The sequence below is a fragment of the Mandrillus leucophaeus genome, unplaced genomic scaffold (genome assembly GCF_000951045.1).
Source record: "Mandrillus leucophaeus isolate KB7577 unplaced genomic scaffold, Mleu.le_1.0 Scaffold13, whole genome shotgun sequence".
In the NCBI taxonomy this organism is placed as follows: domain Eukaryota; kingdom Metazoa; phylum Chordata; class Mammalia; order Primates; family Cercopithecidae; genus Mandrillus; species Mandrillus leucophaeus.
The window spans coordinates 5,516,250-5,538,996 of record NW_012101254.1 but is presented as its reverse complement, the minus strand read 5'-3'; the positions used below and the strand labels follow the sequence as shown (position 1 = coordinate 5,538,996).

Below are 22,747 nucleotides of genomic sequence, written 5' to 3'. Positions count from 1 at the left end.
GTAAAGAACAAAGAAGTGACTCGACCAAGATCCAATAGACTTTTCAGAAATATAAACATCTGATTTCAGGGTCTGTGCATAATTTCTTGTCTTTTTTTCAAATATTTAGACTTCAAGGAGATGAGCTGAATTTCATAATGGAGCATTCCTCTTAGAGTTTCTGGAGTAATGACTCCATTAGGCAATATGAGCCAAGTCCTAAAAGCCTTGGGTATTCAGGACTTTGGAAAGCCACCAGACTCCCCGTGGAGCCATGAAACTTCCAAAGTCTCCCCTGTGTCATGCTGGTCAGGCCATCCAAAGGATTGAGGTGGGGCAAGGATGGTCCCTGACTTTTCTCTTGTCTTCCTGTGCCTTTAGCTGGAGTATCTTACCAACCGCATGAAAAAAGTGGAGGACTATGAGAAGCAGCTGAACAGGCAGAGGATCTGGGATTGTGAAGAGTACAACACGATCAAGATCAAGCTGGAGCAGGATGTGCAGGTACAGCAGCTGGTCCTCACTAGGGTGCCTGGGTGGCGGAGCAGATGGCCAACACCTGTGAATGTTTCCTATTTAGCAACTACCTGTGATATTCTAGAGGTAGTCCCTTCAGCACGTATTTATTAATCATCTGCCTTCTTTTAAATATTCATACTGAAGGAGCTCATGTACAGGATATATGCAGAGAGATGCTTTCTTTAAGAAACCAGTGGAGGTGAGCTGAGCATGGTGGCTTACACTTGTAATCGCAGCACTTTGGGAGGCCGAGGAGGGAGGATCACTTGAGACCTGGAGTTCGAGACGAGCCCGGGCAACATAGTGAAACTGTGTCTCGGCAAAAAATAAAAAGAAATTAGCTGAGCCTGGTAGCACACACCTGTAGTCCCAGCTACTCAGGAGGCTGAGGTTGGAGGGTCACTTGAGCCCAGGAGTTTAAGGCTGTAGTGAGCTGTGATCACACCACTGCACTCCAACCTGGGCAACAGAGCAAGACTTTGTCAGAAAGAAAGAAAGAGAAAGGGAGAGAGAAAGTAAGAGACAAAAAAAAGGAAAAGAAAGAAAGAAAAAAGAAAGAAAGAAAAAGAAAGAGGAGAGGGAGGGAAGGAAGGAAGGAGAAAAGAAAAGAAAAAAAGAAAAGAAAAAAGAAAAGAAAGGAAGAGAAAGAAAGAAAAACTGCCAAGATACTATAGAGGTCTGGAAGCCATTTTCTTCTAGCAAAGGAAAAATGTCTCTAGGGCAAGTTGGTTATGTCCAAGAGCCAAAGCTAGGACAGCTACTGCTAATAATGGCAGCCATCAAGTGAGTCTCTCCCATATTCCAGATACTTTAATGAACTCTAATCTTCATCACCAACAGCATTTTATACATCAGAAATCTGAAGCTTAGAGACAAAGCTGTATATCTAGTACACAATAAACCCTGGATTCAAATCCAGTTCTGTCTGGCTCAAAAGAAAAGCCTATATTCTTCCCTTATTTTGAACAGTCCCTTGACTGATGGTTGGAAATTTCAGTGAGGCAAATTCTGACTATCAGAAAGAAGCTTCTAAGAGTTAGAACTGTCCAATATTCAGAAGGGCGTTCCACAAAACAAAGATGGCTTTATCTCAAAATATGCAATGGCTGAATGACTGTGTCTGTCTTTGGTGTTGAAGAAGGATTCCTGCAGTAGTAGGAGGTTATTTCTGGTTTCTAAAGTTTTTTCCAAGTCCCTAGGCTGTTTCAATACCAGTTAAAAAAGTGTATCTCTAATTACATGTACATGTAATGTAATTGCATCTTAATATTCAAGTATGGTCTATTCATTTCAGTCTCTATGTAGAAAAAGGTGTTAGATGAAAGCTTTTCCACATAGCTTTTGTTAGAGTTTCAGTTCTTTTCCTATCACTTGATATCATGAAGTTAAATCAAAAACCCCATTAGGTTACAAATGTATTTACTAGTCTTGAGAATTTTCCCAGGTCCTTCTCATATTAATGTCACAGATATGAGAGTTACTGACAGAATACTACAAGTCTGTAATACAATGGCACTCTTTCTGTGGGCTGTACATTGATATAATTTTACTGAAAATGGCTATTGTTAAACTTTCTGAATTTATCTTGGTTCTGTGATAATTTATGTGACAAAACTACATACTGCTAGCCTCAGTGAGATATCTGGAGTTTCATGTTCTTAACCCAATGTCCAAATACTTCAATGAAGCAAAAAATTCTAGGACATGGGGAGATCCTGAGGTGGGTGTAGGAGGTAGAGTAAGATCAGAGAAGTAGGGGGCAGGGAGGCAGGGAGACCGGGAGACCTGGCTCTGCTGGCTGTCCCTGTCCAGGTTGACTGACGGTGGCATGTGCGCAGATGGAGACATTTCAGGCAGAAAGGGGCACGGTGCCTTTGCATCATAGTTCTTTCCTGTGTCAGATGAAAACCGAGGCTACCTACACCACTTTCCACACTGTAACTGGGGGGAAAAATCATCAAATCAGGGACTACCCATATGGCAACATGTGGAATGTTTTGGTAGGTTGAACTTTATCATAGTGACTCTTAAGTGTACTTTCACTAGACATTCAAGCCAAATGGCACTGATTTTTTTAAGAAGATGTAACGCGCAGTTCAATGTTAAATTTGCTCTTCCCAACTAATGCATAGCACTCTATCAATTCTAAAATATGGAACTAAAATTCTTGCAAACCACAAAAATGGGAAGGATACAGTACACATAGACTTGGATGATGGGTGAAGTACAAGAAGTAAAAAGAAGTCTTACTGTTCATGTGCTTACTGCCAGTAAAGGTCATGTTATTAATAGGAGAGCAAAGAGAAGCCTGTAAACATTGTGTGCTTAGGTGGAAACTCCCTACCCCTGCCCACCACCCTAAAAGAAAACTGCTAGAAACATTTAATTCTTGATGCAGGAAACAAATGTTTTTATCTGTAGGCCTTATACACTCATTTAGGATTGTAAGATGTTCAGCTCAAATTTAGAGGCTGCTACCTTTAATACTAGAATATTAATCCCCCCAAATTAAATATGTTATTTATTTACACTATATTAATTTACATTGTGCAAAGCACAGAGATTAGCAAAGTACAGCCCCTGCCCTCAAGGAACTTATAATCTATTAAGGAAGAAAGCAAGCTATGGCCCGGCATGGTGGCTCATGCCTGTAATCCCAGCACTTTGGGAGGCTGAGGTGGGTGGATCATGAGATCAGGAGATCAGGATCATCCTGGCTAACATGGTGAAACCCTGTCTCTACTAAAAATACAAAAAATTAGCTGGACGTGGTGGCACATGCCTGTAGTCTGAGCTACTCGGGCGCTGAGGCAGGAGAATGGCATGAACCCGGGAGGCGGAGCTCACAGTGAGCCAAGATTACACCACTGCACTCCAGCCTGGGCAACAGAGCGAGACTCCATCTCAAAACAGAACAAAACAAAGCAACAAAACAACAACAACAACAACAAAAAACAGAAAACAAGCTACACAAATAGTGTCAAAGAGAAGGAGATGGGGCAGAAAGGGGGAGCAAGAGTGTGGCCTGAGATGACATTGCCAGTCTTCGGGTTCCAACATGGGATCCTGCAGGCCCAGCTTAGGGTCGAGATTGGGGTAAATAGGCCCAGTGGAGTCTCTGGAGTCAGCAGAGAAGGCCAGAGGGAAAGGCTGTTTTAAGTTTCCATCCTGCTGGCACATTGGTGGCAGCCTCTTTTCCTGAGCCCGTGGGCAAGAGATGACCCCCAAAAGCAGCTGTGGAGAAGCTTGTGCTGCTCCAGGACAAAGCGGGGAAGGTGCTATCAAAACTTATGCTACCTTTACCATACAAAGACTTTTGTGGCAGGTTAGATTGTAATCTTTATAGATGACTCATAAAACACAAACATCATGTTTTGCCATTAGTCTTGGGAACATGAACTGCAACTTTGCAAAATATCTTTGGATAATTGAATAATAAGCACAGACCTTTAGCAAAATCAATTACAGGTATTTTTAACTTTTATTTTAGGTTCAGGGTACATGTGCAGGTTTGTTATATGGGTAAACTGCATGTCACAGGGGTTTGCTGTACAAATTATTTTATTACCCGGTAATAAGCATAGTACTCGCTAGGTAGTTTTTGATCCTCTCCCTGCTCCCAACCTCCACCCTCTAGTAGGCCCCAGTGTCTACTGTTCCCCTCTTTGTGTCCATGTGTTCTCGTTTGTCCCACTTATAGTGAGAACATGTGGTATTTGGTTTTCTGTTCCTATGTTAGTTTGCTTAGGATAATGGCCTCCAGTTCCAGTTATCTTGCTGCAAAGGACATATTCTTGTTCTTTTTTTTTTTTTAAACCTTTATGTCAAACCATATGATCTTGTTCTTTTTTTATGGCTGCATAATATTCCATGGTGTATATGTACCACATTTTAAAAACCCAGTCTACCGCTGATGGGCATCTAGGTTGATTCCATGTCTTTGCTATTGTGAACAGGCTGCAATGAACGTATGCATGCATGTGTCTTTTTGGTAGAATCGTTTATACTCCTTTAGGTATATATCCAATAATGGGATTGCTGGGTCAAATGGTAGCTTTGTTTTAGGTTCTTTGAGGAATTGCCACACTGCTTTCTACAATACCTGAACTAATTTACATTCCCTCCAGCTGTGTATAAGCGTTACTTTTTCTCTGCAACCTCACCAGCATCTCCTGGGTTTTTTTTTTTTTTACTTTTTAATAATAGCCATTCTGACTGGTGTGAGATGGTATATCATTGTGGTTTTGATTTGCATTTCTCTAATGATTAGCGATGTTGAGCATTTTGTCATATGCTTGTTGGCTGCATGTATGCCTTCTTTTGAAAAATGTTGTTCATGTTCTTTGCCCACCCACTCCCCCCACTTTTTTCCCTTTTTTTTTTTTTTTTTTGGAAACGGGGTCTTCCTCTGTTGCTCAGACTGGAGTGCAGTGGCATGATCTCAGCTCACTGCAGCCTCGACTTCCCAGCAGGCTCAAGCAGACCTCCCTCCTCAGTCTCCCGAATAGCTGGGACTACAGGCACATGCCACCTTGCCTGGCTAATTAAAATTTTGTGTGTGTGTGGAGATGAGTTCTCACTTTGTTGCCCAGGCTGGTCTCGAATTCCTGGCCTCAAGCAATCCTCCCTCCTTGGTCTCCCAAAGTGCTGGGATTACAGGCATGAGCCACCATGCCCAGCCATCTGTATACATATTATTATGTAATAACCTTCCTTTAAGAATGAAATTCACATGAGCGTGCATGTGATAGAGCTTTTGCATTTATAGTTCACATGCTCTTGTTGTATTGTAAATATAAAAACAATCCTATGGCCAAATAAGTCTGGGAAATGCTGTCTTAGAGATAGGGGACTGTTGCAACGCCACGAGAAGAAGGAGGGCTCCCTGGAAATCATCGGAGCAGACATTCAGGCACTCTAGGTCTCAGGGCCTCCACATGGGTCCGTTCCTGGGAAGACAGAACAGCCATTCCTCATCATCCCAAGTGGAGAGCAGTTCCGAAGACCCTCCTTCTCTGTGAGTGCTCATCTGTTCTCAGATGGTTACATCCCATGTGGAGCTTTTCTATTGGACTTTTGTGCTGAGCTGCCTCATAGACCAATGGCCTCCCTTATGTTCAGTTTACCTGTGTCTGGTTTGTGTTCTGAGTCCTGACTCACTCACGATGACCACGGCTGGTAACATTTGAAGTGGCAGAGCTGGTTTCATTTGAGGAGTGGAGGCATAAATCATTGTACCTTTGCAAGAAGAGCTGCTGAGAATCCCTTTCCCAGGAGACACTCAGGGCCATCCCTAGAAGGGGACAGGGCCCAAAGCAACTCAGCCTGGGACCACCCGTATAACTGCCATTGAAATGAGGCTGTGCTGTTGGCATCATCCATAGGTCCTTGGGGATACTGTGCAAGTCAGACATTTCAAAATTAAATTTTAAATAGGCTCAGAAAGGGTCCTTTGTAGTTGTAGTTGAAGCTTCTGGCAGCTCCCTGCCCTGCCCCAAGTTCCCTACCCAAGGGCCAGGCCTGCACTTGGAGCCACAGGGTCTGCCTGGCACGATGCTCAGTGCTGACAGAATGGGGTGAGTGAGCACTTGCACCCATGGCCAGTGGGAGCATAAACCATAGATTGCTCTTTGGAAAGCAACTTATTGAGAACTTTTGACTTAGTCATTTCACTTCTACGAATCTACCATAAGGAAACAAATTACCCCAAGAATTGTATATATAATTTGTCCCAGCATTATTTTATAGTAAAGAAAATTATTAAAAGTATATATAACTATATATACACACACACACACAACTGTAGAGAAATGGTAAATTATTATGACATGGTAAACATATTAAATATTTCATATATGATAAAACAGCATAGTATATAAAAGTATTCTAGCCTGTAATCCCAGCGCTTTGGGAAGTCGAGGCAGGCGGATCACCTGAGGTCGGGAGTTTGAGACAGGCCTGGCCAACATGGTGAAACCCCATCTCTACTAAAAATACAAAAATTAGCCGGGCGTGGTGGTGGCACATGCCTGTAATTCCAGCTACTTGGGAGGCTGAGGCAGGAGAACCATTTGAACGCGGAAAGTGGAGGTTGCAGTGAGCCGAGATCATGCCACTGTACTCCAGCCTGGGTGAGCGAGACTCTACCTCAAAAAAAAAAAAAAAAGGATTCTGTACCATTAAAATGAAGTTAATAAAACTTTGCTAACCTGAAAAATTGTTGTTGTGATATTAAGGGAGGAAATTAGGATATAAAATTGTAGACATAGTTTGATTCCAACTATGTAAAGGACACTGGGGGGAAACATGCCAGCATTAACAGAAGTTGCCTTTGGGAGTGGAATTTTGGGTAGCCTTGCAACTTCTTTCTCCTATGTCTTCTTTTTCATTTGCTGTACTTTCCAAATTTTCTACAATGAGCAAATACTGCTTTTGCACTCAGGAAGAGTTTTTACAAAGAAAAATGTATAACTAGAAAGGGTAAATAAAAAATAAGTAAGTAGAAAAATTAAGAGGTAGGATTAGTTATGATCTCAGGGTCTCATATGGTTCTTCATTCACCATCTGTTAAAAGATATTACAGGCTTCTGTTCTGAAGGAGACATTCAAATACTCATCTCATAATGGAGATTTAAAAATCCCTGCGGTGGTGATGTAGAATATTCTTGACTAATTCCCCCATGACAATGTGTGTGGCAATCACCGGATTCCACAGCAACCGTGGAAATGATGTGCTTCCTGACCCAATGGAGCGTCACCTCCTAGCCAGGAGCCCTCCTGGAGTATGACCCAGAGTGGGCTGTGATAGCTGCTTGGAATCACTTCCTCTGTTGACTCCTGGGCCAGAGTCTGTAGCCTAACAGAGGGAGACGGGACAGAGGCTGGAGACAGCACGCACGTGGCAGTTTTATCGAGTTTCTGATTCCACTTGATTGCCTTCCCCATTCCTGCATTTCACTCGGGAGAGGCAGGAGCATGCCAGCCTCCAGCCTTGCCTCTCTCTGATCTTTTTTTCACAACCTGTCAGGGTGATCTTTCTACAGTGACTGGACCAACCATTTTCCTTCCCTGCTTAACATTTTTAGTGGTCCTCCCTTGACTTCAGGATAATGCTTTAAATTCCTAGCTTGGGAAGGCTCTGCTGCTCTGTCAGCCTCATTTCTGACCATTCCTTGCCTCGTGCCTCACATCCTAAACTTCTTGTGGTTTTCCCAAAGCACCTACCCCCCTTGCCTCATATATGCTATTTCCTCTCTCTAGAGTGCTCTCCCTTCCGGTGTCACCTGTGTAACTCCAGCACATTCTCTAGGTCTCAGCTAGACACACCATCTTCCAGGGATGATTTCCCTGGTCCCTCAAGACCAAGGACAGTGCTCCTTTCATTGGTCCCATAATGGTCTGGGCTTCCCTCTATCTTGCCTCTTATCCCTAGCGTTTGTTTATCTGCCTCTGTTCTAGACGGGTCAGGACTATGCCTTTCTCACTGGTGTTTTCGCAACGGCACCTCGAAAAGTATCTGACACAGATTACGCACACAATAAGTATTTGCTGAATGAATGAATACAGCTAATGGAAATCCAAAAAGTAAGGATGACTGTGTCTGTCCTTTTAAATGAACCTGGGTTGCTAAACACTAACACTTCCACCCTGGAAGGTCAAAGTGGGGGAAATTTCAAGTTTTTGTGGCCGTATTTATTTCTATGGTGTTTTTAGCGGGGCTACTCATATCTCTGAAGGGTCTGGAGAAAGTTACCGGAGTTAGTTGGACTTGAAAGCTCTGTGATCTTTCTTAGGCGTTAGGTACACAGATTTTAGTTTACAGTTCATTGACTTGTATTTTATCTGGTTGACCTTTAACTTGACTCTCATGATAGATTTTCTAAGAATGCAGGCTGAGGCACTTGTCCCTAAGGTTCCTCTGACATGACTTGAACAATTTATCAGAGGCCTACAAGCTAGGGCCAACTAGTGTGTGAAAATATATATATATTTGTATTTCAGAGCATACCTTTATTTGTGTACAATTTTAGGTATAATTCACAGGGCAGATAAGCTTATAAATGCAGGAAAGTTTATTTTTGTATACTTCCAGTATAAACTTCTACCAATACTTTTACCTCTTTATTCTTTATGAATATAGGTACAAAGATAAATACATCTGAATATGGAGATGCATAGTTAGGTAAATAAACATACATAAGCAGGACTATGTAAGTATGTCTATGTAAATATTTACCTATACAAAGCATGTTCCCCAAAAGACATTTTAAATACGCTAGTGTATATAATACTAAGGATGCAGGTGTAGAGTTAGTGCTTATACACATCTAGATGTGTATAAGAGACAGGTTGGTGTCTCTCTCTCTATATATATACATAGATATATATATAGTTTTTTTTTTAATTTTAGATTCTTGAGCAGCAGCTTCAGCAGAGGAAAGCAATTTATCAACTAAACCAAGAGAAATTAGAGTACAACTTGCAGGTGCTGAAGAAGAGAGATGAAGAAAGCACAGTGATTAAATCCCAGCAGAAGAGGAAGATCAATCGGTAAGCTAGCATGCAGAGCGTCTTTCTTCTGGGCTTTCTGTGCTGAGAATAGGGATGGATATGTACTTTTTTCTATTGAAGGGGTAGAAACCATTAAAAATATAACCAACACTTATTAAAATAGTTTTTTGGAGAAGTTAATACATTCAAGTGGTTCCCCTTCTCTCCCCAAGAAAAGAGAACATAGCAAAAGATTTTCCATCCCCATTCATCTTGTTCCTCTTTCCCACCTCTGTAACCAGTTTGTCTCTTCCAGAATTTCATTAGGCATATACAAGCCCACACAAACATTCTCATCCCCCATCTGCTTTTACGCAAATGATGGCAGTCTGTACACACTGCCGTGTATCTTGAAGACCTTTCCATCCCAGTTCATAGAGAGCTTTCACCGTTTGTTAAGCTGCTACGACCCACTGTATAGATGCACTATGATTTATTTGACCAGTGTCTAATGATGGACATGTAGATTGCTTCCAGTCTTTTTCCCTTGCAAATAATACCAACCTAAGTACTCATGACATGTGCCAGTTTGCTTTTGTGGAGATACCATGGCTCATTGAAAGGTACCTATTGCTTGAAATTTCTCACACATCTTCTCTTCTTCCTTGTCTCCTTAGTCCCATCCTTCCTGCCTTTCTTCCTTTAGGGAATTGCATTCTAAGTTTCAGACCACTGTGTTAGGCTCTGAGGACCAGAGTGGAATAAGATTTCTTGCTTGTAGAAGGAGACAAGATTGAGGATTTCCCTCCAAACCCCAAATAGCCTATTATTATTTATGAATTCTTCCACTTGTGGGTTGGTAATACATACATTTTGGACACATGTTGAATGTATAGACGAACATCAGTTGACATTTTGGTAGTTACTTATCACAGAAAATGATGCTGAATAAATGGGATGGCATCTTAAGCCTGATTATCTGAGAAACAAGAATAGTCAGAGGACAATATTTATGAAAAAATTCCCACTATATAAGCCCCATACTAGATAGGGGAACATCCAAGAAAGACACACATCAATACAGTGAGGAGGCACCTGGGAAAGCTTCCCAAAGAAGTGAAATACTGGAGGGGGTGGGGACATGAACTGGCAAAAGGCAGTTAAGAGGAGACTCCAGGTGGACAGTGCTGGCAGCTGGGAATGGCTGGTCTGAAGGCAAGGAGGTAGGATTCAGAAAGTCCCACAGTGGGTGTAGAGAACGGGTAAGGTGGGAGGCGGGAGGAGGCGCTTGAGGCAGAGCTTGGGTTTGACGCGTGTGGCTGAGAGATGAGTGGAATCTTCCCTCTTATTTCGAACTCAGACATCTTTCCCTCAGCCTGAAAAACCCTTCAACGGACCCTGCCATTTCTAAGCACCATCTTTTCATCTCTTGCTTTCATTGCCATTTTCCTTTCCTCCTCATCACCACCCAACATTTCATAATTTGACATATCTGTTTGTGCCGCTATAACAGACTACCTGAGACTGGATAATTTACAAAGACGAAAGTTTATTTCTCACAGTTCTGGAGCCTGGGAAGGCCAGGATCAAGGCTGGCAGGTTCAGTTTCTAGTGAGGGCTGTATCTTTCAGAGGGGAGGGACGCTGTGTCCTCACTCAGCAGAAGAATGGGAGAGCAAGCTGGCCTAAGGCTTTGGGAGGCCTGTTTTATAAGGGCCTTAATCCCATAATCCCATTCATGACGGGGGAGCCCTCATGGCCTCATTACCTCTTAAAGGCCCCACCTCTTAATATTATCACATTGGCAACACTGAATTTTGGAGGAGTTACATTCAAGCCATAGCAACCTATGACCCCAGGATTGTACAAAAACTTCCCAAAGTAGGATACCAATGATGCCCTTCTAGCCAAACGTAGTGACTTCTCCTCAGGCCTCATCCTATTATGATTGGATACTGGGTTTTCTTCTTCAGTTTAAGTGACCCTAAAATATTTGCTCTTCTTTCTTAATTTATTTGTTTCCTTTGGTGGTTCTGCTTTTCCTTGCTTGATATGTCTTGAGTATCTAGATAAGGTAATCTAGAAGACCCAGGCCTTACCATTGCTTTTAATTTTTATTTCATCTGCCACACACCTCAATCTCATGGTTTTGAATATCCCCTTTTTGTTGATGACTACCAACTTCATATCCCCAATCCTGAGCTCACCTTTCATTTACCTGGAACTGCCAAGGTAACAGTTCAGCTTGGAGAGGCCCTGTCATTTCCAGGGCACAGTTTCTGAAACCAGACTTGCCTCTGCTCCCTGTTTCCAGTTCTCCAGCCTTACTCCTCTGCATCTCTAGCTTCCAGGCACTAAGGACTCTGGACTTTTTGTTGAACCTCCTCTTGCAACCATTCTTCCCTGTTGACTTCCTCTCCTGCTGTCTTGCCCGGACCTTCAGTATGCATCTGGAGTTTGTTTTGGTAGCTTTTGTAATTAGATGACACGTAGGAACTCCTTTACCGCATGACATTGGGAAAAAAAACACTTTGGAATGACTACTTGTTTTTACTTCTGTGCTTGGAAAGCCTCCTTGAATGCTTTAGTTAAGAAAATGGGTTAGCTGTTTCTTTCTATCAGAGACTAAGGTAACTACTTTTTTTTGCATTTTCTTGACGATGAAAATATGAATGATGAATGTTTGCATTTGAAAGGCATTTTGATCATTTCAGAATAATGCTTAGGAGTTGGAAAATTTTATTTTTAGAATTTCTAAACTTAAAATATGTTGGCCTTCAACTTCTCTGTTACTGTGTGAATGAGACACTGATAAGAGACACCTCTGTAGCAGTTTGAAGTCTGAAGTATGGACCTGGGTCTAAAAATTGTGCCTGCCATGCATATTTTATGGGCCAAGTTTCCATGCACAGAGCTCCTGTTAGCAGTGAGATGGTGAGCTGTGCCATGCCTGGATTCACAGTGCTATTGGACAGGTTTTAACTGCCTCTTGCTGTTCTGGAAATTTTGGACCATCCCCTCCCCTGCAAGCCTTGGTAAGATAGATGCCTCACCTCTGGGCTCCCCTGACATCCTGCATAAAACTCTCCTATAGCACTTGCCATGCTGTACTGTAATTAACGTTTGTCTTTGTTTTTGACTAGACTGATAGTACCTGTCAAAGATAGTATTGAAACATATCTTTGTATTCGTCTTTGTCTTTCAACATATCCTTGCGCGAAAGTGGCATTTCATGCTTGTTTAATGATAAGTGAATGAGTGAATGAATGAATGAATGAATGAGTTACTGGACCTGTTAACGGTATCAGCACTTTGAGGCTGGAAGATTTATGTATCATAGGCTTTTGCGATATGCATTTTTTTCTTTAAATTTTCCTTGCTTCATAATTGAATTAAACATCTAAGTCATGACAATGAAATAGTTGAGATAGATTATTTATTTATTTATTATTATTTTTTATTTTTTTGAGACGGAGTCTTGCTCTGTCGCCCAGGCTGGAGTGCAGTGGCACGATCTCAGCTCATTGCAAGCTCCGTCTTCCAGGTTCACGCTGTTCTCCTGCCTCAGCCTCCCGAGTAGCCGGGACTACAGGTGCCTGCCACCACACTATACCTGGCTAATTTTGTTTTTTATTATTTTTAGTAGAGATGGGTTTTCACTGTGTTAGCCAGGACGGTCTCGATCTCTTGACCTCGTGATTCGCCCGCCTTGGCCTCCCAAAGTGCTGGGATTATAGGCTTGAACCACCGCACCTGGTCGAGATAGATTATTTAAATATGTGAGGCTGGCCCTAGGTATGGGTATGGGCATTCTGACAAATGATGTGTTGCGAAGAAGGTTCTGTTCAGTCTTGAGTAGGAGGCTGCCTCTTGGTGGGTATGGGCTCTGGATTGTTTTCAATGCATTTCGTTTTGGACTGTCGCATGACCTCCTGTTGCCTTCCTTTTGTTGATCAAAATGGGATCTGTGTTTTGGAATACATGGGAGGGTTTTCTGCTCTTCCACAAATCTGCTCCTGAGTTTGTTGTAGAGCTGAATCAGGTGGATGAGAGCAACATACGTCCGACCTTCTATTCAGCTGCAGACTAACTTTTTTTTTTCCTTCAACCAGCCTGCATGATATACTTAACAATCTGAGATCAAAATATGCCAAGCAAATAAAGCAGTTTCAGGAGGAGAACCAGTCTCTAACCTTGGACTACAAACGTCTTGTGTTGCAATTCAAGGAGCTACAGAAAGCCATGCGGTATCTTAAGGACTTGGTCCTAAGGCACTTGTCCTAGCATAGAGGTGGCGGGGATGGAGTTTGTACAGGCTGTGATTTCATTGGACTTGATATGGCCAGCTATTTTGGAGTTGGACCAGGCATTAGTTAACCCTTTGTGGTGTGTTCCCCTGGTCCTTCACTTGCGTATCACCTGCCTTTTCTTGAGATGTGTTGGGATGGCTTCCAGTTTACTGTAAGTGGGAATCAGCTGCCCAGGGATGGGGCCACGCCCAGGAATTAGCACAGCTCCTTTTCATGTTCTTTCCCTGCTGCCAATTGAGGGGACCCTGGCCAGGCCCTGGGGTCAGCTGGCCATGCTTTGTGACTCTCCTTCACAGGCATTTTGCTCTTATTGATGATGAGAAGTTTCGGGAGATTTGGCTGATGAATGAAGAGGAGGCAAAGGATCTAATAGCCAGAGCCTTTGATGTGGACAGGATCATCCACACCCATCATCTGGGGCTTCCCTGGACAGCACCTGATTTCTGGTTCCTGAAGAATGTTGGGCCTATTTCTCAGCAGCCCCAGAAGTCCGCCACGCAGATAGTAGAAGAAATGCTCATGCACACAGGTGACTAGAACGTTGTCGTAGAACCTTAGAGCTGGAGGAGCCCCCTGAGAACATCGGGTTAAGCCAGTCACGTTAGAGATAGTCTAGGGAGGAGGGGGAAGAAATCCCATAGCTAGGAGGTGGTAGAGTATGATTATGGATACAGCTTGTAAGTCTCCTCTAATTTATAGCTTTGCTCTCTCCCCTGTATTATAAACTGGCAGTTACGTCTAGAAACTTGATCAGGTGCAGGTCCAATTTATTTTTGCTAAGTACACTACTGTGTAGTACCTCCATCGGGATAAACTAATGTTAAATTGTCTCTCTTTTTGTGATGTTAGCAACCATTGCTAATCATTGTCTAAGATCCATGAACTGTATTAGGAATTGCAAAATGGTGATATGTTAAATTCTATTCTTGTGTCTTTATTTAACAGTTAGAATACTTATTAAAAGAAAACCTTTCCTTCATCAGCAATTTGCTACCCTGAGATAGTCTGTATACGAAAAGCAGGATAGATGCTTATTTTTTCTCGTTGACCAACTTTCAAAATAATGGGTTGGTCCTCTAGCATCTTCCAAAGGTACCAATGAGTTTTTTAAAAATATTATGAATGCATGAATTTAAACAAATTTGATGTATTTTAGTTTACAAAAGTAATTATCCTTACTGAGGCTCAAATTCTCCCATCTTTGGCTAGTGGAAATCTTCACATTGGCTTCTAGGTCCTTTTGACTCAGCCCTAGTAGTTATTTATTTATTTATTTGTTTATGTATTTATTTATTTTTGAGACAGAGTCTTGCTCTGTTGCCAGGCTGGAGGTCAGTGGCGCGGTCTCGGCTCACTGAGACCTCTGCCTCCCGGGTTCAAGCAATTCCCCTGCCTCAGCCTCCCGAGTAGCTGGGACTACAGGTGTGCACTGCCACACCTGGCTAATTTTGTGTATTTTCAGTAGAGATGGGGTTTCACCATATTGACCAGGATGGTCTCCATCTCCTGACCTCCTGATCCCCCCACCTCAGCCTCCCAAAATGCTGGGATTATAAGTGTGAGCCACTGTGCTTGGCCAGCCCTAGTAGTTTTTTGTTTGATAGCGTCCTGGCTTTCCAGGATGACCAGGTGTTCAAGGCACACATTATACTTTACCTGCCTCAAGTCTGGAATCAGTCATTTCTCCAAGGATCCCCTGGTCCTTTTTAATAGGGATTTTTTTTTTTTTTTTAGATGGTCTCACTCTGTCACCCAGGCTGGAGTGCATTGGTGGGATCTTGGCTCACTGCAACCTCTGCCTCTCAGGCTTCAGCAATCCTCCCACCTCTGCCTCCCAAGTAGCTGGGACCAAAGACTCATGCCACCATGGCCAGCTAATTTTTGTAATTTTTGTAGAGACAGGGATTTGCCATGTTGCCCAGGCTGGTCTCAAACTCCTAGGCTCAAGCGATTCCTTCCCAGAGTGCTGGGATTACAGGCATGAGCCACCATGCCTGCCCAGGGAATGGTATTTAGAAACCACACTGTGGCTGCTGGGTGCTCATTGTTTTGGATTGGCCGTTGTTTCTAGGCCTTTTCAGTGGACAGAGCCGAGAGTATAGGATTTCTCACCCCTGTAATCCCAGCACTTTGGGAGGCCAAGGCAGGCGGATCATCTGAGGTCAGGAATTCGAGACCAGCCTGGCCAACATGGCAAAGCCCCATCTGTACTAAAAATACAAAAAATTAGCCGGTCATGGCGTGTGCCTGTAATCCCGGCTACTCGGGAGGCTGAGGCAGGAGAATCGCTTGAACCTAGAGGTGGAGTTTGTAGTGAGCCAAGATTGCACCATTGCACTCCAGGTTGAACAACAGTGAGCTTCTATCTCAATAATAATAATAATAATGATAATAATAATAATAAAAATAGGCTGAGCGCAATGGCTCACATCTGTAATCCCAGCACTTTGGGAGGCCAAGATGGGAGGATCATGAGGTCAGGAGTTCAAGACCAGCCTGACCAACATGGTGAAACCCTGTCTCTACTAAAAACACAAAAATTAGCTGGTGTCACGGCAGGCATCTGTAATCCCAGCTACTCGGGAGGCTGAGGCAGGAGAATCACTTGAACCTGGGAGGCAGAGGTTGCAGTGAGCTGAGATTGCGCCGCTGCATTCCAGCCTGGGCGACAGAGCAAGTCTCCGTCTCAAAAAAAAAAAATTTATCTGTGAATGTGCACAGCCACCCGCCCCTGCTTTGAGTTGGCTGCTTCTATCTAATCTGTCGCAGGTTTAGAAACCATAGAACCACTTGCTAGATCATCTCTGAAATAAGAATAAATAGTCTCACACTCTCCCTCCCACTCCCTGGTTCATGGCTGGATTTTGAGTATGATGTTTCCAGGCAGATGCATTTTGGAAAAGTAGGGCATTACAGGCTGGCTGGGAATGGCCGAGTTCTCCAGGTAGTCTCTGATTCCGATCCCCTAGCCCTCCTTCCCCCTACGTAATCGGCTTTTTTCATCATAAAGAGGCTGTGAGAATGCCTCACAGAGGCTTTTTGAGAGGTACCTTTTTTCAAAGAAAGCCATCTGACTGTTTCTCAGAGTCAGCTAGGTCCAGAAATCTTCTTCTTTTTCTTTCTCTCTCTCCTCCCCCTGACCCGTCTGCAGAAGAGGAGGAGGCAGAAGAGGCCGCCTCGGAACCAGAGTCCTACCTGGACCTGCCGAAGCAAATTTCTGAAAAAACTACCAAGAAGATCCTGATGCTCCTGTGTGACGAGTCGGTAAGGCCAGGCAGGGGCTGCAGCAGAGGGACTCACGGGGGTGTGCAGCTTCTGAGACCTCTGCTGGGCCAGTGCTAGCCTGGAGTCAGGAGTGGGCCAGTCCTCCCCTGGTCAAGCCCAGGGTTGGGGCCTGAGGAGCAGAGTTGGGGTGGCCCCTGGACTTCAGGGCCAGTTCACAGAGGGCTTGCCTCTGAGCTGGCCCAGCTGGAAAATGGGTCTAACCCTGGTTGGTCAGCATGGCACAGTTCAGGCCAGCTGGAGGGCTCCTGCCAGCTTAAAATGATGCTGCTTCTGAGACAGAAGTGGCACCAGCTCACCTCCATGAACCAACTTGCTAAGTGACGTGGCCATACTGACATGGCCCTTCTCAGGGGCTCGTGTTGGGGGTTACTCTGGGTATGTTAGGATTTGGATGTTTGCATTGTGTGTTAGCAAATACGGTTAGACTTAGAATAAAAGCTGTATTGAGCTGGTTCAGCTGGAAGTCGGGTTTTGATCAAACATGGGCAGTGTTGGTTTGGATCTTATGGTTCTGAAGTGGGTGTTCTTTTGGGATAGTGGGGGCAGTTGCCTTTGGCTGGCTCCTGCCACTGAGGGCAGCTGCTGCTGAAGGGGTCAGGTGGCAGGTTCTGCCCTCTCAACCTGCAGCTGGATGCAGACACCACCTCCCCATGGAGCCCTCCCCCAGGCATCCCAGCTCAGAGCAGGCACCGTGTCTGCTCAGCCGCCCTCTCCCCTCCACCACATGTGTGCCGTGTTTTGGTTTGGGGTGCCCACTGCCCTCCGTGCCTCCCTGGCCTGCTGCTGTGTTCTGTAGATATTTGGGGACAAGACTATGAGTGAAGCAGGAGCCTGTGACTGGGTCAGCTTTGGACTGTGGTGGGGGCCTCAGGAGTTTGCCCAGTGGCTTGTGGGTGAGGTGGGTTGGTGCCCTTCTGGGTGGGAAAAGCTAAGTCTGTGGTGAGGATGGGCTTTGTCCCTGGCCTTGCTTGTCCCTGGCCTTGCTCCCTGGGGAGGGGGGTGCTGATGGGCACCCTGAGAAGGCTTTGCTGGGGCCCACTGCTGGCTCCCATCCCTGTGTGTCTGCTCCACGGCATGGTCTCTGGAGTGTTACACAGGGGGCAGCTGCAGACCCTGGGGCTCGCTCCTGAATCATTTCCCCGACAGGAGATGCCTTCTTCCTTCTCCCCAGGGGTTCCTCATAGAGAGCAAGCTGCTGAGCCTTCTCCTGCCCCTGGAGCAGAATGAATGCTATCTGCTGAGGCTGGACGCCATCTTCTCCGTGAGTCCCACGGGGCTGGGAGGACACGGGCAGGGCTGAAGCCAGCTGTGTTCTCAGATGGCCCTGCCATTGCCTCAACCCTGGCAGTGGATGAGGGTCTCCCGGGGCTTCCCCTGCTCCCTGTCACATCCTTCCCTTAACCTGCTCTCCACACAACACATTGGCCTCAGACTCGCTGCCGTGTCTCCCACCCCTGCCCCTTCCTCTACTAGCATCTTCCTCTCAGGTTGTAGGTTCTCCCCGACACCCCCAAACTCAGATCTGGTCTCCCCGACACCCCCAAACTCAGATCTGGTCTCCCCTACACCCCCAAACTCAGATCTGGTCTCCCCGACACCCCCAAACTCAGATCTGGTGCAGCCCCACTAGGTACCCTCACAGCCAGGGATCCATATGGAGCAGTTCCTGGCTCTATGAGCATTGTTTCTGTGTGTTCTGATGTGTGTGTCCCCAAGTTCACAGTCGCTTCCCAGCGTTGGATGAATGCCCTCCACAAGCCAAGCCTCCTGCTCCTAGGAGCTGAGCATCCATCAGCTGCCCAAGCCCGTGGCCTCTTTGATGGGGTGTTTGAGCAACCATCCTGTTTTTTGCCCCAGGCCCTTGGAATTGAAAGTGAAGATGACTTGTATAAACTGGTGAACTTCTTCCTTAAATATCGAGCTCACCGTTTATCTTCCAGTCTCCAGGTAAGGCAAGCTGCAAAGAGAAGAAAGCATTTTATTTATTTATTCATGTATTTATTTAATTATACTTTAAGTTCTGGGCTACATGTGCAGAACATGCAGGTTTGTTACATAGGTATACACATGCCCTAGTGGTTTGCTGCACCCATCAACCCACCACCTACATTAGGTATTTCTCCTAATGTTATCCCTCCCCTAGCCCCCAACCCACTGACAGGCCCCGGTATGTGATGTTCCCCTCCCTGTGTCCATGTGTTCTCATTGTTCAACTCCCACGTATGAATGAGAACATGCGGTGTTTGGTTTTCTCATCTTGTGATCGTTTGCTGAGAATGATGGTTTCCAGCTTCACCCATGTCCCTGCATTTTCAAATCTCCCAAAGCCCCCAGAGCATGGTACTGCCTCTGAGTAGTACTTCCGGAGACACAGCAGTGCTTTTATGTCAGGTATAGCTAACTTAGCATTTTCCTTATTGTTTATCAATTTGTCTCTTTGTAAAGGGAAGAGTGGCTTGGGGGTGAGATGCTGTTCTTACACTGAGGCCCAAGGAATCTTTTCCTGCACCCTCCCTCACAACCAGGTCTCAGCCACTGTAAGAGCAGAGCCCACCTGGTTCTGAATATTTTGATCCTTAACACTTTCCCGCAAGGCAGGGCCCATTTGTCCTACATATATTGATTGTAATTGATTTCAGAAGGTGAATCAAATATAAACTATTTTAAAGAAATTGCCATATTAAAAGTTGTATAACGTTTTAATTTAAAAATGAAAAATGTGGGCCAGGCATGGTGGCTCAAGCCTGTAATCGCAGCACTTTGGGAGGCCGAGGCGGGCAGATCACGAGGTCAGGAGATCGAGACCATCCTGGCTAACACGGTGAAACCCTGTCTCTACTAAAAGTACAAAAAAATTAGCACGGCATGGTGGCAGGCGCCTGTAGTCCCAGCTACTCAGGACACTGAGGCAGGAGAATGGCATGAACCCGGGAGGCGGAGATTGCAGTGAGCTGAGATCGTGCCACTGCACTCTGGCATGGGCAACAGAGCGAGACTCCATCTCAAAAAAAAAAAAAAGAAAAAGAGAAATGTGAATGAAAAATGTTTTTAGTACTGCTAGCCCAAAGCTGAGTATCCTAACATGCCTCTAAAAAGAGTTGGCTGGGCTAGGCGCAGTGGCTCATGCCTATAGTTCCAGCTACTTGGGAGGCTCAATTTAGCCCAGGAGGTTGAGGCTGCAGTGAGCCATGATGAAGTTGAGGCTGCAGTGAGCTATGATTGCACCACTGCACTTCAGCCTGGGTGACAGAGTGTGAGACACTGTCTCTAAGAAAAAAAAAGAGAAAAAAAAAAGAGTTGGCAGAATGGACAAAACCATAAAGCCAAAGCCATAAAGGGAATAAAAGCTATATTTGATGCCAGAATTTAAAAACAATTCTGTAGGGCAAAAATCATCATAAGCAAAGTTAAGAGATGAATGACAAGTTGCAGAGAAATATTTTCAACTTGTATCATAGTTAAGGCCTCATTTCCTTAACATATAAAGAGCTCTCAGAAATCAATAAGAAAAAGACCAAGAACTCAAGGAACAGATAACAAATATGAATGAACAACTCCTAGAAGAGGCAATACAGGTAACTCTTAAACATATGAAAATATAATCAGCCTTCTGTGTAATAAGAGAAATGCAAATTAAAATGCCTGAATTCCATTTTGCCAACCTGTTATGTTGGCAAAAAAAAAAATAAAAAAGCTTGATAACACAGCAAGTGTAACAGTGATGACTGAGGTGTAGAAAACATGTACACTCATAAGTTACTGGTAGGAGTATAAATTGTAACCTCCATTGAGGACAGTTTGGCAGTATCAATTACAAAACTATATACACTTTGCTCTGAAATTCTTCTTCTTCTCTTTTTTCTTTTTTTTGGCGACACAGTCTTGTTCTGTTGCCCAAGCTGGAGTGCAGTAGCATGATCTTGGCTCACTACAACCTCCATCTCCCAGGTTCAAGCCATTCTCCTGCCTCAGCCTCCCCAGTAGCTGGGATTGATTACAGGCACCTGCCACCATGCCCGGCTAATTTTTGTATTTTTAGTGGAGATGTGGTTTCACCATATTGGCCAGGCTGGTCTCGAACTCCTGACCTCAAATGATCTGCCCATCTTGGCCTCTGAAATTCTTCTTCTAGGATTTTATTCTCTAGATATATCTCAGTACAGTTGAAATGGTGTATTTATTGTAGCTGATTCACTGTAGCATTGTTTGAAATGGCAGAAGATTCAAAACAACCTAAATGTCCATCATTGAGGAATCTATTTAATAATATGTGGTACATCTACATGATGGGGTACTATAAAACTGTGGGAAAAACCAAAGTTCTTTATGTATTCACATGAAAAGATATCTAAGGTTTACTGGTATGTGAAAAAGCAAACTACAGAACTCCATGTGTAGTATAGTATCATTGATGTCAAAACGAAAAGGAAAAGTATATATGGAAAGGTATGCACATGTATTTATATATAGACATTATATACAGATACTATTTCCTTGGAAGGAACCATAGGCAACTTGATAGCATTCATTTGCCTGTGGGAGGTCAATTGCATGAACTGCAAGATAGGAGAAGGAGGACGACCTTTTAAATTTAACAATTAAAACAAAAATTTAATTTGCATTATGATTCAAAAGGAAATTTATAACATGTAAGTTTTATGAATGTCAATAAGATGAGCACCTAGGAGACCGGATTTAGAAACAGAACCTTTCCATTGTCTCATAGCCTCCTAGTGCCTCTCCCCATCCCATCCCCCTTCTCCCCACGCTTTCTCCTGTTTCTATCGCTGTGTAAATGTCTCCTTGGGAAAGCTTTCTGTCACTTTCCGTAAACTTTTCTGGTTTTTCTTCTCCCTGCCTCTCTCTCCATGCTCATGCTCATGTGTCCCCAGCCCACAGTTGTCCTTGCATCTTTCTCCAGATCAAGTCCTGCAGTCAGGCGAGCATGGAGAAGGCGAACATGGAGGAGACAAGCATGGGGTCAGAATTGGAGCTGGCAGAGCAGACGGAGATGGAGGGAGCAAAGGAAGAAAGTCTGGTGGAAGGGGAGAAGGAGGAAGAGGAGGAGACCCCACCCTCCCCCTGGGACATCCACCCCAATGATGTCCTCAAGATTCTGGAGGCCTTTGTCATGGGTCTGAAGAAGCCTAGGTGGGTTGCGGGGCTGGAAGGCTTGCCTGAGACCAGAGCCAGGGGAGCTGGGTGGGCTGGGGAGCCAGGCAGAGTCAGTGAGTGGAGAAGAGTGCGCTGGGCAAGATACGAGGACTAAGGACAGGGCTATCTGAAGGCAGGCTAGGGCAACCAATCACTGGACAGAGTCAGGAAAGCAATAGGGTGTAGTGGTGATTTGTGCTTTTTTCACTCATCATTCATTCAGCAGACATGCATTGAAGGCTGCCATGTGTAAGCACTGTGGGGACACTGCCTTGTGATCAGAGCAATGGTCAAAGCACATTCAAGGTGTACCGTTGTTCAGAGGAGGAAGTGGCCATTTCCATTTGGCACGTCAGAGAGGGTTTTGGGAGGAAATGGCACCGGAACTGGGTGTTCCCAGGCAGATAAAACGGAGGTAAGGGCATTTCAGGAAATGGCAGCATGGGGAAGGTCTGGTCTGTTCAAGAATCATCACAGGAGGTCTGGCTGGAGGGTCAAGGGCCTGGGAGGTGGCACTGGTGGGTGGGGAGCCAGCCAGGTGTTGGAGAGCCTTGCCCAATGTGCCCAAGATCTTTGTCTTTACCCGTTGGTGGTGGGAGCCAGAAAAGGATTTGAAGCAGCTGAAGAGCCATGATTAGCCTTGTATTTTAGAGAGATCATTGTGGCGGCAGGGAAGGGGCGAAGCCAGATACAGGGAGAGCATCAGGAGGCTTGTCCAGGTGGGAGGTGAGGATCCTCCAGATAAAGGCTGTCATGGCGGGATGGAGAGGCCATGACTGAATTCCAGTACTGTTTTGGATGCGCTGGTGCAAGAGACGGGCACAGCGGTGAGCTGTAAAGCAGTGAGGTAAACTGACTGGGAGAGAGAGGGGTGGATGAAGCACTGATCATGCCCTCACGAAGGTACCGGTGGTACCGAGGCAGGAACGCTGACGATAAGCATGTGTCCTTTCTGAGAACCTGCCACCATCTAATAAACTGTGTCCTTTCTGAGAACCTGCCACCATCTAA

General features: G+C 44.7%; 1 protein-coding gene across 1 annotated transcript in view; it reads left to right on the top strand.

Annotated features, from left to right (window-relative positions):
* DRC1 (dynein regulatory complex subunit 1) overlaps nucleotides 1–22,747 on the top strand; it is a 59,922-nt gene that overhangs the window by 34,905 nt on the left and 2,270 nt on the right. Inside the window, exons 7-14 of the mRNA XM_011972736.1 lie at nucleotides 361–483; nucleotides 8,909–9,048; nucleotides 13,100–13,234; nucleotides 13,594–13,826; nucleotides 16,449–16,561; nucleotides 17,754–17,843; nucleotides 18,440–18,529; nucleotides 21,504–21,733. Of these exons, the coding sequence (XP_011828126.1) occupies nucleotides 361–483; nucleotides 8,909–9,048; nucleotides 13,100–13,234; nucleotides 13,594–13,826; nucleotides 16,449–16,561; nucleotides 17,754–17,843; nucleotides 18,440–18,529; nucleotides 21,504–21,733 (1,154 nt within the window). The remainder of the gene's footprint in view (nucleotides 1–360; nucleotides 484–8,908; nucleotides 9,049–13,099; nucleotides 13,235–13,593; nucleotides 13,827–16,448; nucleotides 16,562–17,753; nucleotides 17,844–18,439; nucleotides 18,530–21,503; nucleotides 21,734–22,747) is intronic.